Source organism: Diceros bicornis, chromosome X (genome assembly GCF_020826845.1).
Source record: "Diceros bicornis minor isolate mBicDic1 chromosome X, mDicBic1.mat.cur, whole genome shotgun sequence".
Lineage (NCBI taxonomy): Eukaryota > Metazoa > Chordata > Mammalia > Perissodactyla > Rhinocerotidae > Diceros > Diceros bicornis.
The window spans coordinates 113,557,597-113,576,304 of record NC_080781.1 but is presented as its reverse complement, the minus strand read 5'-3'; the positions used below and the strand labels follow the sequence as shown (position 1 = coordinate 113,576,304).

General features: G+C 37.4%; 1 protein-coding gene across 8 annotated transcripts in view; it reads left to right on the top strand.

The window, feature by feature from the left end:
• The window catches only part of THOC2 (THO complex subunit 2), a 109,764-nt gene that overhangs the window by 39,773 nt on the left and 51,283 nt on the right, over positions 1-18,708 (top strand). For all 8 annotated transcript variants that reach the window (XM_058536634.1, XM_058536633.1, XM_058536641.1 and 5 more), the window contains exons 9-12: positions 8,049-8,141; positions 10,800-10,955; positions 11,560-11,732; positions 12,998-13,193. In XM_058536634.1, coding sequence (XP_058392617.1) covers positions 8,049-8,141; positions 10,800-10,955; positions 11,560-11,732; positions 12,998-13,193 — 618 coding nt within the window. The remainder of the gene's footprint in view (positions 1-8,048; positions 8,142-10,799; positions 10,956-11,559; positions 11,733-12,997; positions 13,194-18,708) is intronic.

Sequence of the window (18,708 nt, the reverse complement as noted above, 5' to 3'; positions counted from 1 at the left end):
ATGAGGGACAAGATCACACAGTGCTAGTGCAACGTTTTTGATTTTGATGCTGGGTGAAGCCAGTGAAGGGTTTTGAGTAGGAGAGTGATGTGATCTGACATAGTTTTTTCATTTTGTTTCTCTTTTACTTGTTCATTTTATTATGAACGTTTTCAAACATATAGGAAAGAGTGAATAGTGGAATGAGTAAATACTATAACCCCATCATCAAGAAGTAAGTTTATCAACATGTTGGTATACTTTTTTGGAAATATTAATTTATATTACAGATATCATGAACATTTACTCCTAAATACGTTAGTTTGTACTTTTTAAAAGTAAGGACATTTTTATATATAACCATGATACCAATTTCATACCTAACTAGATTGCTATCATGTAATAAACTCAGAGCATACTCAGATTTCCCAAATTATCCCCCAAATGCATTTTACAACTGGTTTGTTCAAATGATGATCCAATTAAAGACCACACATTGTATTCGATTGTTAGGATACTTCAGTCTCTTTTAATTTAGAATAGTGTCCCCTCCTTCTTTTCTTTTCTTTTCTTTTCTTTTATTTTTGTGTGAGAAAGATTGGCCCTGAGCTAACATCTGCCAATCCTCCTCTTTTTTTGCTGGGGAAGACTGGCCCTGGGCTAACATCCATGCACATCTTCCTCCACTTTATATGGGACACCACCACAGCATGGCTTGCCAAGTGGTGCGTCAGTGTGCACCCAGGCTCCGAACCGGCAAACCTCGGGCCACCGCAGTGGAGCATGCACACTTAACTGCTTGTGCCACCGGGCCGGCCGCAGTGTCCCTCCCTTCTTTTAATGGCATTGACTTATTGAAGAGACCATTCTCATAGAAGACTCTACCTTTTGGATGTATCTGATTGTGTTTTCATGGTTGGTTTAATTTGTTCTTTGTTACGTCTTTCTTATATACTTGGAGTTAGGTCTAAAGGCTTGCTATGTTCAGGTAAAATATTTAATGGCAAAAATATTTCATCTGTTGTGCTATATGTTTCATATTGCATAACATCTGATATCTGTCTGACTTTTAATGTTCCAGTAAGTTGATGACAGTTTAGTTCCTCCATTATACAGTGATATTTTTCCCTTTGTCGGTAGCAGGTTATCTGCAGGTTGATACTTTGGCACCATGAGAATATCCAGTTTCTCATCAACCTTACATAAAGCAGTTTAGAATACATGGATGATCCTTTCTTGAGTCAGTTATTTCCTTAGGGGTTCCAAATTGTTCGTTTACTAATTTTATCATGCCCTCTACATTTATTAGCCATCATTCTACTATAAAGAAGAGTTGTCCTTTATCAACTTGGGTTGTTTGGTTACCCCGAAATACAGTTCCTACTGGAAAGGCAGGACAAATGCTTCATTTTTTCCCCTATTAATTACTAGCTGTCAGAGTAAGGAGTTTCTTTTTTTGCCACCTCTAATGGTGACATGAACAGTGTGTGTGAGAGACAAGAGAGACAGAAAGAGTATGCATGTACGTTTTGACTTAGGTTTTCAAAGAATCAATATGGTTATGGTAGCAGTGGAAGTTGATGAGATTGTGAATGTATTTTGAAAGTAGAGCCAATAGTATTTGCTGATGGAATAGATATGGAGTGTGAGAAAGTAGAGTTAAGGACTATCTTAATGTATTTTTTGGACTGAGCAGCTAAAAAGATGGTGTTATCATCACCTGAGGGTAAATTTCAGGTGGAATAAGTTTGGAGTGTAGGGGTAGGAATCAGGAATTTAGTAATTTTCAGGTGGAGTAAGTTTGCAGTGTAGGGGTAGGAATCAGGAATTCAGTTTTGGACATATTAAGTTTGACGTGTCTGTTAGATATCCAAGTGGAGATGTTGAGTAAATAACCGGATGTATGGATCTGGTGTTCAGGAGAAAGGACTGGGCTAGAAATAGAAATGTGGATATCAAAAGCATGTAGATGATATTTAAAGTTGTGACAGTAGATGATATCACCAAGAGTTGGATATAGAGAGATAAGAGAAGAGAACCAAGTGCTGAGGGGGAACTCCACTGTTAAGGGGTCTGGGAGAAGAGGAGGAACCAGCAAAGGAGGTGTAGAAGGAACATATAATGTAAGAGAAAAACAGAGAGAGTATAGCATCTTGGAAGCTAAATGGAAGAAGGAATAATCAACTCTGTTAAATGCCTCTGATAGGCATTTAGTCCTCATTAAGATGAGGACTAAAAATCGATCAATGAATTTATCAGCAGAGAGGTCAAAACTATTTTGCTGGTCTACCAATGTGGAGGTCTACCATTTTGGTAGAGTTGGGGTGATGGTAAGAGAGAATGCGGAGAGTGGAATTGGAGACAGTAAGAATAGACAACTCTATAAAGGAGTTGCTACAAAGAAGCACAGACAAATGGGGTGGTAGCTGGCAGGGGAAATGAGCTCATGAGAGGTTTTTTTTTTTGAAGATGGGAGAGAATACATTTGTATGCTAATGAAAATGAAGAAAACTGGTGATGTAAGAGAGAGAGGAGAGAATTATTTATTGGAGTAATGTTCTTGTGTAGGATAGAGAAAATGGAGTTTATGGCATAAGTGAATGGATTGATTTTAAATAGGAGCTTAGAGAGTTCATCTATAATAACAGGTGGAAAGGCAGCATATGTAGGTACAGTTGTTTGTAGGTGGAGAGATGTGATGGTGATAGTTTGTACAAATCCTGTTGATTGCTCCATTTTTCTCGCTGATAGGGAAAGCAAAGTCATCAGCTGTGAGAGAGGATGAGAGGGGAGGTATTAGAGGTTAGGGGAGAAGGTAGGAAATAGTTGTGTAGGAGAGTGGGAGAGTGAATGGACAAGAGAAATAGAGGATGATTGGCTAGCAGCATTAAGGACCCACTTGAGGGTGGATACATGAAATTGGCGTTTTGGAGGGATCGTAGCTATTGGTAATATTAAAGTTTAGAATATGGAATGAATGGCTGAGAGAGGGTAGAGGAGAAGATCTTTGGAAGAGAGGAGTTCAAGCAACTGAGAGGCCAGCATGATGGAAGTATCACTTACATGTATATGAAACTCTCCAAAAATTAAGAAAGGAATAGAGTTGGAGAGAGTGAATCAGAAGCTAAAATCATTGCTAAATGAAGGGCAATGACCCAGGGGTCTATAGGTAGCAACAATAAGACATTACTGAAAATGGCAGAGTAGGGAACTCCAGAGCTCTGTCCCTCCATAAAAGCAACTAATGAACTGGCAAAAACTGTCAATCAATTTTTACCGAAATCTGGAATTTAGTACAAAATTTTACATTAACCAAGGAAAGGCCTAGTGAAGAAAGAAGCTGCTGCTTTGGAGTAAGAGAGCACTGTGACATTTTAAATTGCCTACCTACTATCCCTCACACCCAGATTGATGGTGGCTGGGAAGATAGAAGCCCGCACTCTTAGTGCAGATTGCTAATACCAGAGGATGCAAAGAATTGTGGGTTTTGATCTGTCTGGCTACTCCCTGAAGAACTGGCCCAAGGGCCTGTCTTTGTTTTGCCTGACTGGGAGCATCCCTAGGGCTGGGGGGGCTTTTGCCAAAAGCATTTAAATGCACAACTATTGGCTTTAGCAGCCGGGAGCAAGAGACAGCAGTTAGACAAGCAATAGAGAGACTGAAAGTCTGGGAAGGAAGAAGTTGGATAAGGAGACACGCAAGGGAATGAGGACTTTTAAAAAGCTCCTGCATATACCAGGGAATTGGGAAAAAAAGGGCTGTGCACATGCCCAGAACTGGACCCATGCTCAGAAAAGGGCTGAGAAGACCCTAAGCCTTTTTCTCTGGCTGGCCTTTAGACTCTGCACAAGCAGGAAGTGAAGACTAAGGCAGAGTTATAAATGGCCTGGCCAAGTGTTGAGGAGTATCCTAATACAGAGCCAAGTGCAAAGATTGGGAGAGTATTTTTTTTCTTTTTCCTTTTCTCTCTATCTCTCTCTCTTTTGTGTTTGGCTTCAGGCCTTTAAGAAAACTCAAAACACTAGCTGACCACTAAGCTAACAGAATACAGATTTCAGTGGCCACACAGGACAATAATATAGACTTTGCAAAATGAATTTAGAAAAGTCACTAAACAAGCAAACAACAATAAGCAGCATCAACAAGCTCCAGAGAGGGGACAGAATCTGATTTTCAGAGTTGCCACATAATATTCAAAATGTCCAGTTCTCAACAAGAAATAATGAGGTATGCAAAGAAACAAAGTATGGCTCACTCACAAGAAAAAAATAATAGAAACCATCCCTGAGGAAGCCCAGGCAGTGGACTTACTGGATAAATAATTTAAATCAGCAGTCGTAAATAGCCTAATTATCTATAGGAAAACATGGACAGAGAACTAAAGGAAACCAAGAAAGCACTGTCTCACCAGACAGAAAATATCATTAAAGAAATAGAAATTGTGAAAAAGGAACCAAACAAATTCTGGAGTCAAAAAGTACGATAACTGAAATGAAAAATTCACTAGAGGGGTACAACAACAGATTTGAGAAGACTGGAGAAACAGTTAGCCAACTTGATAAGTCACTTGAGGTTATCCAGTCTGAGAAACAAAAAGAGGAAAGATGGAAGAAAAATGAACAGAGCGTAAGAGACCTATTGGACACCATCAGACATACCAGTATATGCATTATGGAGTCCCCGAGGCAGAGGAGAGAGAGAAAGCATATTTGAAAAAAAAGTGGTTGAAAACGTTTCAAATTTGGTGAAAGATATGAATCTATACATCTGAAAATCTCCATGAACACCAGGCAGGATAAACTCAAAGAGATCCACACTGGGACACATTATAATCAAGTTGTTGAAAGCCAAAGACAAAGAGACTCTTGAAAGCAGCAAAACAGATGTGACCCATTGCATCCAAGAAATCCTCAATAAGATTAACAGCTGATTTCTCTTCAGAAGGCAGTGGGATGGCATATATAAAGTGCTGAAAGAATAAAACTGTCAACCAAGAATTCTATATCCAGCAAAACTATCCTTCAGAGAATGAGCGATTATGACATTCTGAGATAAACAAAAGCTGGGGGAGTTGGTTGCTAGTAGATCTGCCCTACAAGAAATGCTATAGGGAGTCTGTCAGGCTGAAATGAAAGGACACTAGGCCATATGAAGAAATAAAGAACAATGGTAAATGTAGCTACATAGGTAAATATAAAAGCGAGTATTACTGTATTTTTTTGGTTTGTGGCTCCTTTTTTCCTATATGATTTAAAGGCAAAGGAATAAAACAACTATAAATCTAATTATAAATCTAAATAAATAAATCTAATTATAAATCTAATTGTTGCACAACGTGTAACAATATAGATGGGGGAGGGATAGAGATGTATAGGTGCAGAGTTTTTGTATACTATTGAAGCTAAGTTGGTATTAATTCAAACTAGGTTATTATAAGTTTAAAATGTTAATTGTAATACCTAACGTAACCACTGAGAAAATAACTGAAAAATAAACAGGAAAAGAGAAGGGAATTAAAATGGTACACTACAAAAAAATAAAACACAAAAGAAGGCAGTAAGGGAGGACATGAAGAACAAAAAATAAGACATACAGAAAACAAAAGCAAAATGGCAGAAGTCTTTCCTTGTTAGTAATTACTTTAAGTGTGAATGGATTAAACTTTGTAATTAAAAGGAAGAGTTTGGCAGAATGTATTAAAAAAGCATGACTATATGCTATTTATAAGAGACTCATTTTAGATCCAGAGGTACAGATATGTTGAAAGTGAAAGTATGGAAATAGATATCCCATGCAAATAGTATCCAAGAGAGAGCTGGGGTAGCTATTCTAATATCAGATAGAATAGACTTTAAGACAGAAATTTTTTACAGTAGACAACAAAGGACATTATATATTGATAAAACAGTCAACCCATCAAGGTACAACAGTTATAAACACATATGCACCAAACAGAGCCTCAAAAAATATGAAGCAAACATTAACAGAATTGAAGGGAGAGACTGTTCTATAATAATTATTGGCCATTTCCATACCCCACTCTCATTAATGGATAGAACAACTAGACAAAAGGTCAGTGAGGAAATAGAGGACTTGAACAACACTGTAAACCAGTTAGACTTAACATATATATACAACACTCCATCCAACAACAGTTGATTACACATTCTTCTCAAGTGCGCATGGAACATTAAGCAGGATAGATCCTATCTTAGACCACAAAACAAGTCTCGATAAATTTAAAACATTGAAATTAAACAAAATATCTTTTTTTCCCCACAATGGAATGAAACTAGATCACAGCAATAGTGAGGGATGGTGAGTGATAGGAAATTCAAAGCTGGGTGGGCTTTAAAGAGAGTGGAGGGAGAGTAGTCTGAAAACAACAATAAAAAGCAAAGTTGACTCGTACCCCACCTCTAGGCCTAGTAGTGTGAGGGGTCTGGGAAAGAGAGCCGGCGCTTGACTGGGTTACACTGGGAGTGGTATTCCTAGGGAGTGCTAGGCTTTGTTCGAGCATGAAGGTGAAGGGAACATTTAGAGGAGAGGTTCAGGGTATTGGGGGTGATTGTCATCGGATGTTAGCTCAGGGCTAATCTTCCTCACAAAAGAAAACAAAAAGGAATGTGGAAAGGTGGGATAGGACGGAACAGGAATTGTGCAGAGCAACATGAGGATTAGAGTATGGGAGTTGATGTTTGGCCTGGGTGTCGGAGGCTTCTTGTGGTGACTCATTTAATGAGATATTCCTCAAATAATGAGAGTATTCCTGGTGGATTCAAGTCAGGTAGTGAGCTTTTGTGAGTGTGCTCTGAAACCCTGACCACTGTTTGTTTTTATGGGAAAATGTTTTGATTCTAAATAACCATTTATAAATATTTGGAATTAAACTGTTGTTAAGTTGAAAACTTGTCTTAAAAATTATAGTGAAATAATGCCTTCTTTATGTGATGTGGATTAGTTTGGTTAGCTTCATATGTTACGTGCATAACACGTATCACAATTGTAGGGGAAGCCTTACTTACAGAGATCTGATTTTCAGTGTTGAGTAGAAGCAGAACATAATGTATTGTCACTACTTTCTTTTTATTTGCATTTGGCCATTTAGTAATTGCCAGTTGTTCTCACTTCACTCTTCCGTTCTTCTGGCCCCAAGCAGTTTATTTATTTATTTATTTTTAGTGAGGAGATCAGTCCTGTGCTAACATCTGCCAGTACTCCTCTTTTTTTGCTGAGGAAGACTGGCCCTGGGCTAACAACTGTGCCCATCTTCCTCCACTTTATATGGGACACCGCCACAGCATGGCCTGCCAAGCAGTGCGTCGGGGCGCGCCTGGGATCCGAACCGGTGAACCCTGGGCCGCTGCAGCGGAGCGTGCGCCCTTAACCGCTTGCACCACCGGGCCGGCCCGCAAACAGTTTAAAAATTAGGGAAAAGTCTTCTTGATAGCATTCAGGGATCCTTCTGTTTCTGTATAGAGTCCACAGGGTGGACCTGGAATTGGCCATTCTGTATTTTAAGTTGTTGATTTATCCATGTGTAATATGTATATACAAGACACCTGTTTTGAAGGGGAAATCAGCTGACGAGGAGATATACTTAGCGCAAAACCCAAGAAATAAAAGGGAGAAAAGTATAAAGCAGACACAGATGGTTCTGCACTTCCAAATTTGTCAGTCTTGTCTATCTGCATCTCCGCTAAGAACTACTTGAGAAAGCAAGTTAAGAAAACACACATATAAACAGAAACCCAAACTAAATATTATGCTGTAAAATCTCACTTATTCTATTTGATTTTTAATTTTATTTTAATATTAGCATGCATTGTAAAATGTTTCATTTTTGAAACTACTTTCCTCGTGTTCATCAAAAGATGTTCCAGTGTGAAAGGAGATATTGACATAATTATCTTTGTTTTGAATTCAGATGTTATTTATGATCAGGAAGAGCAATGAAGCTTATTGTTGACCTAGAGTAATGTGATCTAATTGTTCTTAATTATTGGTAGGTATAGGATATGATTTTGTACTTTATGCACTAAATAGAAACTTTTCTTTTGTTTTTCAAGGAACCAAATGGAGAGACTCCTTCATCTTTATACAGAGTTGCAGCAGTACTTCTACAATTTAATCTTATTGATTTAGATGATCTTTATGTACATGTAAGTCAAGTGGGCTGCTAAGAATATTTGGTTGTCCATCCCAGGGGTGGGGGAGAGGAGTAGGCAGCCATATAACACTCCAAGGTTGGTCCTAGGCTCTCAAGTCTTAATGTTTGAAGCCCTAATGCATTATTGCTTTGTGTTTACTTTATAAAGTGAATGAATTTAATTCTTTGACAAACTATGGAAATCAAATACCTTTTGTGTCACTGTTACAGAATTCAAGGTTGGATATGAAGTTAAAGTTCTTAATTGTCGTCAAGGCATATCTCATGGGGAGAGAGGCCAAATTCTAACCAATGTAGTTCTCTCTATTATACACAAATTATGAGAAATATGGGATTACCTAGGTACTTCTTCCTTCTCCCCAAAATGCTAACTTTAGGCATTCAGGACGACTGAAGAATTCTTCATATATTTTTTTTTAAAAATGGCTTTTTTCTTGTCTTTTTACTAGGTAATAAATGACTAGTGTTGTACTTTCATTGCTGGGTCCAGGATCTAGAAGAGTGTGTATGTGATTGTGATTGATGACCTCTAGTTTAGCAGCAGTTTAGCCCGTCAGTTTGAAAAAACTTGGTTTGTAATATAGAAATTCCTGTTTTATTAGGATATCTGTGAACTTAAAGCAAACCTGTCCAAAGCTGACATTATCTTCACTGCCTTTGAAGTCACTTTCTAACTTCCTTGCCTATCATTATGTATTGTGGTTACAGAGTTGAATAAAACTTGACCTCTACCTTAAACGTGGTCATAGTCTAGCAAGGGAGAAAAAATTTTGCATTATATAATAAGTACTATATTGGAGGTATTCACAAAGTGCTGTGGGGACTCAGAAGAGATAGTGACCATCTCTGTCTGGGGGGATTTTGGAAGGCTTTTCCAAACTAGTGGTGTTGAATTGGGATCTTGATAGATGAGTAGGTATTGGCCAGGCTTAAAAGGTGCGAAGTTTTGTAGGTAGAATTAACTGAGTATAAAGGAAGGAGGTTTGAAAGGGCTTCATTATCACCTTAGGGGAACATCAGGAAGCTCACAGTAATTGGAGCCAAGGGTGGTTTGCGGGGGAATGAAAACGGAGAAGTAGATTGGGGCTAAACTGTGAAGGGCCTTAATTGCCATAGTAAGGAGTTTGGATTTTTTTCTTGTTGGGAGTAGAGAGCCATTCAAGATTTAGAGAAGTGATGTACAAACTGAGAACATGGAAAACTGGTCAGAAAAATGAGACTTGAAGACATAGGTATGAGATTATAGGCAAGTGTAGACTGGCAGGACAAATGGAAAGTATAAAAATGATGATAGATTTATTACTGATGTGTTTAACAAAAATGCAAGTGGACTAAGTGTTCTGTTAAGGTGACAAAGATTTTCAGACTGGATTAAAAGCCAGTTTATTCTTTACATGAGACTCCTAAAACCTAAGGGCGAAGAAAGGTCGAAAGCAAAAGGATGGGAAAGTATATTAGGGAAATAATTATTGTTAGACAAAATAGACTTTTTGGCAAAAAGAGATAGTCACTTCATAATAATAAAGTTCTGTTCACAAGGAAGATATAACAGTTCTAACTTTATATTCTCAAAATGCACAAAACTGGAAATTGAGAGAACTATATATATATTGGAGATTTTAGAGGCAATTGCAGAGTCTAGGTAAAAGTGGAGGACCTATGGCAGATAGATAAGAAAAAGCAGTAAAAATGGGTTTAATTGCCAGTGGAGATCATAAAGAATGAGAAAAAGTCTCGCTTACCTCCTTGCACCAGTCCATAGTGACTTTTCTCCTGCTCCCCTTTTTGACTAATGGGATACAGTCTACAATATGTAGTTTAATATTTCACTGTTTTCTTTTATTGTTTACTGATTGTTTACTTTGCATTAGACTTAGCTACTGAAATAGTTTGTGCATTTCTAGGGGCAGAACGTTTCTCTTATAGCTCACCATCGTGCCTAGCAGGAACTACTAAATAATGGTTTGTTGGCTGTATTTTTCTTTGTGCCTGGGTTATTTTATGAAATGTCTACGTTAACTGTCTTCCACTTATACAAGATGGCTGTACTTGAGATACCTGATCCTTTTTCATAATGGAGGGTTGACTTCTCTTTTGTAATAAACTAGAAACTGGTTTGTGACTTAAGTCAAATAGGTATCTAGAAAATGAAAAGTCAGATGTCAAGTTATTCATAGTTTTTCTACTTGAGCTTTTTCATTTAGAGGAATCAAATTTACCCCTTTATGTAATTCAGTAGCTCACCTCTCCCAGATTTGATCCAAATGCAGTACTTTATTTAATTTGGAGTTTGGCCTTTAAAGGGGAAACCTGTGATATTTTTAATGGAACAGGTATACATTTTCTTGGGTAAATGAATTCAGTGGTAAGCATCACTGTTGTAGTAATATTAATTTAGGACCTCTAACAGACAGAACACATGAAACTTTGAACTGCTACCTGATTTTAAAAGGTGTACAAAGTTCAGGTACTTAACTCTGTCAGATTATAAGAAAATAATGGAAAGAAACTTACTTAGAAGGGAAATCATGGTCATGAATAGGCTAGACTTCTTATTTACAGTTCTATCAATTGAGAGTAGATAGTGTTTGCTTTTTATATGTGCAAATAGTATTAGCTGTTTCATGAAATTTTAATGAACCATTTTTAGCTTCTTCCAGCTGATAATTGCATTATGGATGAACACAAACGAGAAATTGTGGAAGCTAAACAAATTGTTAGAAAACTTACACTGGTTGTATTATCTTCTGAAAAAATTGATGAGCGAGAGAAAGAAAAGGAAAAAGAAGAGGAGAAAGTAGAGAAGGTATATAATTCATTCTAGTAAAATTAACATTGTCTTCTGGATTTAGAATTATGAAATTTAACTTGTAATAGTTAATCAACTTATGGAAGAATAATTTTTTAGTTTGATTGTGGTGACACTTGATTTTTGGAATACTAAATTGCAAAGGTGGTTTTGTTTTTAATCTGATTGACACCTCCCAAGAGAGGCTGCCATGTTTTTTTCTTATATAAATTTCAAAATGTATTCTAAGTAGAATCACAAATGTATTGACTATATTTGTGCTTTGTGTATTAATGTTTCTCAAGTCCTAAAGAGATTCTCAAAGATGAATGAATTCTAGTTCCCTGTGGCACAATAAAACGTTAAGTAGAACTTAATTTAATTCCAAGTCTATAAGCTGTCACGCTGTCTCTGCTACATGAAAAAGAACATCCTGTTGGTTTTTTCAGTAGCTGAAAAACTTGATTGGACTTTCAGGAAAATACCGTTGCATTTCTCATGAATGGCAGCTGTTGTTGACATACGTGGTTGTGTTGTTTAGCTCAATTTTTTAAATGAAAAAACATTAAGATTTATTGGTATCTGTATTCTGAGTATCTTTGCTGTAATTGTTCATTTTTAGCCACCTGACAACCAAAAACTTGGTTTGTTGGAAGCCTTATTAAAGATTGGTGATTGGCAGCATGCACAGAACATTATGGATCAGATGCCTCCATACTATGCAGCTTCACATAAGCTAATAGCACTTGCTATTTGTAAGCTCATTCACATAACTATTGAGCCTCTCTACCGAAGGTATGTTACTATATGCTTTACTAATCATTGAGGTAGAAATAGTTGAGGACTACAAAAAAATTGCATATTTATCTTGTCTCCTCAAGCCAAGCATATATTTTAGTATGTTTTAGCAGAAGATAAGAACTATTCACAGAGTGTATCAGTCTGATATTAACCAGTGGCTTGCCTCCTAATGTCTAGGCCAGGTATTGCAGAATGTGTGTTGCAGTGTAGTCTAAAAACTATAGGTTAGACTTCTAGGTTGGATTTGCTCCATTGAGAGTGAAAAACTCCATTCTTCTGTTTTTGACATTTCCTCCTCTCTTAGGGGACAGAGAATTCCTAAGGTTTTTACTTAGAGTAATTTTCCTCTATCCCAGGTTGAGTGGCTCTGGGTGAGGACATTGCCTCTCTGCTTTCCTTATCTTTCCTGGCATATATAGGCTGCTGTTCTGGAAATTGCTAGTGCAGCCTCTCCCATCATTCCTAGTTTCTGTGTTGACTAGTCCTCTAGCCCTCAGCCTACTTGCAGGATAGTTAGGAGCAATATTGGCAGCAGCTCTGGCTTTAGCCCCACAGATCAGAGCCTGCCTCAAAAGCCCCAGCCTTGTGACTTATGCATAGGTGACTTGTGCTGGCTGCTGCCTTCAGTGCCACCTGGGCTGTGGACCATGAAGGCTTCTTCTCAGACAGTGACCCCTGTGACTCCACAGCGGGACACCTGCTCAGCAGGTGAGAACTCTGGGTATGTTGTCCTTTTTAGCGTGACACCCTCTTTCATTATGCTGCTCACCTTCCCTACCAGCACCTACCTCATACTCAGTCTAGGTAGTGGAACCCAGATTAAGAAATGTTTATTGACTTGAATCAGTGTTGTTATATCCATATTTTTCTGTTTTATCTTCCAGTGTCTCTGAAGTTCAGCCTTTGTTCCCCATTTCCAAATCCAAATTCCTGATACTGGCCAAGTTTACCTAAAAAGGAATTCATATGATCTATATTAAATGTTATTTGAAATCTGCACTTCTCTGATTTCCTTTTCTTATGCAATTAATTTGAAACATTTTACTCTGAGCTCTGATTTTTTTCAAATGAATATTGTTTTTGTCTTTTTCTACCAGTTGAATTATCTGGCATAACAAAGTTAGACAATTGAAATATGGAAAGCAAATATGATCAAGAAAAGTTTTACTTACTGATTAATATGAGTGTGATTGATTAATATGACTGTGTTAACTTAAAATGAAGTATAGTATACATATAAATTTTGCTTCTTTTTATAGAGTTGGCGTTCCTAAAGGTGCTAAAGGCTCACCTGTTAATGCTTTGCAAAATAAGAGAGCACCAAAACAAGCAGAGAGCTTTGAAGATTTGAGGAGAGACGTCTTCAATATGTTCTGTTATCTTGGTCCTCACCTTTCTCATGATCCCATTTTATTCGCAAAAGTGGTGCGCATAGGCAAGTCATTTATGAAGGAGGTTAGTAAGATTTTTTTTCTTCCAAGCAGAAAGCTACATTTTGGAATGAAAATGTTCTGAGTATATTTCTCAGTAAATGTTCTGAGTGACGTGTATCTCTAGAAATAAAATGAAAGTGAACTTAATTTAAGGTTATGTTGAGTAAGGTTTAGGGAAAGCCCATTGTGTCCTAACCAGTTATTTTTTTATATATGTATATATTATTAGCTATAAGTCCCCCACATAGGAAAATATGCTTTGGACAAGTGATGGTCTTTTGAATCCTGATAATTAGTGGTTAACTCAGTGTTCTTTCCCCTTGCTTTTCTTCTCCTCAGTTATTTTCTTGGCTGCAATTTTGAATCATTGCCATTGTTTGTATGAAGTCTCTTCAACCTCAGACTGTTGAGGGTCCATTCTTTTATTTTTTTTTTTAGTAAACTTTATTAAAATAAAACATACATACAGAAAGTACACAAATCATAATTGTACAGCTCAGTGACTTTTTCCAAACTAAAACCCATGTGTCTACCACCCAGATCAAGAAATAGAACAGTACCAGCACCCCAGAGTTTCCCTTGTACTCCCTTCTAGTCACTACCCCAAGGGTAACCATTTATGCTAATTTTTTGTTTTTAAAATGTTTTGAGGGTCCGGCCCCATGGCTTAGTGGTTAAGTGCACACACTCCACTGCTGGCAGCCCAGATTCGGATCCCGGGTGCACACCGACGCACCGCTTCTCCGGCCATGCTGAGGCCGTGTCCCACATACAGCAACTAGAAGGATGTGCAGCTATGACATACAACTATGTGCTGGGGCTTTGGGGAAAAAAAAATAAATAAAATAAAAAAAATGTTTTGAGTTACGATTTACATACAATAAACCTCAGTGATTTTTTTTTTTTTTTGTGAGGAAGATCAGCCCTGAGCTAACATCCATGCCAATCCTCCTCTTTTTGCTGAGGAAGACTGGCCCTGGGCTAACATCTGTGCCCATCTTCCTCTACTTTATATGGGACACCGCCACAGCATGGCCTGACAAGTGGTGCATCGGTGCGCGCCCGGGATCCGGACCCGGGCTGCCAGCAGTGGAGCGCGCGCACTTAACCACAGGGCCGGCCCAAACTTCACTGATTTTAAGTGTACAGTTTGATGAGTTTTGACAAATGTGTACAGTTGTGTGTTCACCACATGATATAGAATGTGTGTTCACCAGTCATGATATAGAATATTTTCATCACCCCAGAAAGTTCGTTCTTGCCCCTTTGCCATCAGTTCCCTCCCTTCATTGCTGATTCCTGGCAACCACTGATAGGCTTTCTGTCACTGTAGTTTTGCATTTTCTAGAATGTCATATAAATGGGATTGTATAGAATGTACTCTTTTCTGTCTGGTTTCTTCCACTTAAAGCTTTTGAGATTCATCCAGGTTGTTGCAAATGTCAGTAGTTCCTTTATTGCTGACTAATATTTCGTTATTTAGAGTACCAAAGTTTATCCATTCACCAATTGATGGACATTTGGGTTGTTTCTAGTTGGGGGCTATGATAAATAAAGCTGCTATGAATATTCTTGTACAATTCTTTTGTGGGGGGCATATGTTTTTGTTTCTCCAGGAATGGGATTGCTGGGCCATATGGGTAAGTGTATGTTTAACTTGTTGCCAAACTGTTCTAATGTGTGTGTACCATTTTTCATTCCTGGAAGCAATGTTTATGACTCCCAGTTGTTCCACATCCTCATCAACATTTGGTATTGTCAGTCTTTTAAATTTTAGTCATTCTAATGGGTGTGTAGTAGTATCTATTGTGCTTTTAATTTATGTTTCCCTGATGATCAGTTATGTTGAGCATCTTTTCATGTCCTTATCTGCCATTTGTAATCATTTTTATCAAAATGTCTATTCAGATCTCTTGCCCATTTTTAATTGGGTTGTCTTTTATTATTATTTCTCAGTCTGATTTGCCTTTTCATTTTAACTATCTTTTGAAAAGCAAACATTTTTAATTTTGATTAATTCTAGTTTAGTAGTACTTTTCTTTTATGGTTTGGTCTTTATGTTCTAAGAGATCTTTGCCTAACCCAAGGTCTTGAAGCTGAAAAGAATACATAATTTCAGTTGTAAAACGAGGCAACCAAAAGAATCTAGAAATTGTTACGAGCACAAATGCAGTTTTCTCCAGTGTTTGGTGATTATATCTAATTTTAATTTTCTACAACAGTAGCTGCATAGGAAATTTAAAAGCTGTTGTATATTAATCCTTTGACGCCTGAAATATTTGACTTGGCCTTTAACACTTAACTGGTAGCTTATTTTTTTTAATGCTCACAAATTTACATTGTGTAAAGGTACTCTAAAGAAATCTGCTAAGTAGTGTATTACTGTACAGTCATGTGTTGCTTAACAACAGGGATACACTGAGAAATGCATTGTTAGGTGATTTCATCATTGTGTGAACATCATATAGTGTACTTGCAAACCTAGATGGTATAGCCTACTACACACCTAGGCTATATGGCCCTAGACTATAAACCTCTACAGCATGTTACTATACTGAATACTGTAAGCAATTGTAACACAATAATAAGCATTTGTGTATCTAAAGATATCTAAACATAGAAAAAGTACAGTGAAAATATGGTATAAATGATAAAAAATGGTACATCTGTATAGGGCACTTACCATGAATGGAGCTTGCAGGACTGGAAGTTGATCTGGGTGAGTCAGTGAGTGAGTGGTGAGTGAATGTGAAGGCCTAGGACGTTCCTGTACACTACTGTAGACTTTATAAACACTGTACACTTAGGCTACACTAAATTTATCAAATAATATTTTTCTTTCTTCAATAATAAATTAACCTTAGCTTACTGTAACTTTTATTTTATAAACTTAATTTTTTTAACTTTTTGACTCTTGTAATAGCACTTAGCTTAAAACACAAACACATTGTACAGCTATGCAAAAATAGTTTCTTTCTTTATATCCTTATTCTATAAGCTTTTTTCTATTTTTAAAATTTGTTTTTTTTACTTTTTAAACTTTTTTGTTAAAAACTGAAACACAAGCACACACATTAACTTAGGCGTACACAGCATCAGGATCATCAATATCACTGTCTTTCATCTCCACGTCTTGTCCCACTGGAAGGTCTTGTGGGATCACCATCGTATATGCAGTCTGTCATTGAAACCTTATGTGGTACATAAACTGTACATATCATTTATTATATAACATATATTCATATAACAGTGTTTTATTGTCTTTACCCTTATAGTCTGAAAAGGATGAGTCATGTTAACTAGCGCCTGTTCAAAGAACAGAAGGGTTGTGTCTTTCCCAGTGCATCATATTGGGAAACATGTGAGGTCAATTTGTCCCATTGCTGGTGATGTTAACATTGCTCACTTGGTTAAGGGGATGGCTGCCAAGTTTCTGCACTGTACAGTTACTCTTTTTCCCTTTGTTGTTAATGTGTATCTTGTGGGGAGATACTTTGAGACAATGTAACAAGCCTCTTTCTCATCTTACTTTCACCCACTAATGCTATTCTTTTTAATTGAAAATCTTAATGTTCAGATCTCTTGTTCTGAAATTCTTTCTTTGGCTACAAGTATCATCAACTTGTAAGCAGGAGACCACACATCCAACTTGTGGAAGTCCTATACATAGACATATGCATAAATGTATACATATACAATATTGTTACCAAGATACACAGGTGCTAGAGCTGTCACCTTTCCCCTTCGCCATCTCCATTGCAGCCCTCCTGTACCTCCATTCTATCACAGTTGTGCCTGGAGCCTGCCCCTAACTCCAGTCTCTATTTTTGCAGAGGTAGAAAGGCAGAAAAAAATGTTTATTTGGATCACAGTGTGGGAAGAAATCTGTCTTCTCTCATTGCTAAGATTGTGGTAGAAAAAGTGAATCTTTTCAATGATCTGAGTTAGAATTTGTTCATTTTTTACCTATAAAATATTTCACCATAAAAAATCATTTGTTCTGTGTTCATAGGTTTAAAAGGCTTTTGTTGCCTCGCTAGGAATTTAACTAGGGTTTATAGGTTTCTTCTAAAGGAGGAATGTGACCTTAGTTCCAAGTAATGTATTTACAATTAAACTTCTTTAATAAATTTCTCATTTATAAGCTTGGGGTTGCTTGTATATATAAATGATGCATATTTTTAAAATGTAGCTGATGTACTTATACCAGATATCACTTAACAGAATAGTCTTCCAGCCTATAGTTATTTGTAATCATTTATCTCTGATTGTACGTGTGTGTATATATTTCTTAAATTTGAGGTATATAGTATAGGACTGTCTAGTACAGTGATTCTCAAACTTTAGCATGCGTTAGAATTACCTGGAGGTCTTCTTAAAACACAGATTGTTGGGCCCTATCCTCAGAGTTTCTGATTCAGTAGGTCTGGGGTGGGACCTGAGAATTTGCATTTCTAACAAGCTTCCAGGTGATGCTGCTGATCCAATGACCAAACTTTGAGAACTGTTGTTCTAGTATATTAACCAACTTTGGTCTTTATTTCAGGCTTAAAAGAGGAGAGTGGCTCTGTAGAATATTTCTATATGAATGGACACATTTTGCTTTTTTTTTTTTTTTTTTGGTGGGGAAGATCAGCCCTGAGCTAATGTCCATGCTAATCCTCCTCTTTTTGCTGAGGAAGACTGGCTCTGAGCTCACATCTATTGCCAATCCTCCTCTTTCCTCCCCCCCCCCCCAAAGCCCCAGTAGATAGTTGTATGTCATAGTTGCACATCCTTCTAGTTGCTGTATGTGGGACGTGGCCTCAGCATGGCTGGAGAAGCGGTGTCGGTGCGTGCCCGGGATCCAAACCCGGACCGCCAGTAGCGGAGCACACGCACTTAACCACTAAGCCACGGTGCTGGCCCACATTTTGCTTTCTTTAAAATTTTTTTAAATTGTAGAGCATAGTTTTAACATGCTCACGTGACATAATTAAATGTTTTTGATTGCACCAACACACTTAAAGATGAATTCTTGGATGCTTTTTTGCATCCAGTTGATGTTAACGGATTAAGTTGTTTACAATAGTGATAGATAATACTGAGCTCTCACTCTGTGCCAGGCCCTATTCTAAGTACTTTATGTGAATCAGCTCATTTAATCTTCACCAAACCCTTTGTGCTCTAGGTTAAGCAGCTTGTCCCAGGTCACACAGCTACTATGGGACAGAGCTGTGATTTCAGTCCAGGCAATCTGGCTTCAGAGGCCAAGCTCAAAATCACCATGCTCTACTGCCTATACAAATGTAGTGTGTTTGAAATTGAAGAAATGATAGGTTATGTAAATTTTGCAATTTGTGAAATTCTTTGCTGTTTTATATCTGTTAGTGGAGTTTTCTTGTTTTGTTTATCTCTGCAATTTCCATTTTCACTTCATTCTGTGTATCTCATCTTGAAGCTTTTCTTGTTTTATTGAGTTCATTCTTAATACTTTTTCTATGACTATATGGAGATACTTGTGGAGAATCTGCCTTTGTCCTTTGTGTTCTACTTTC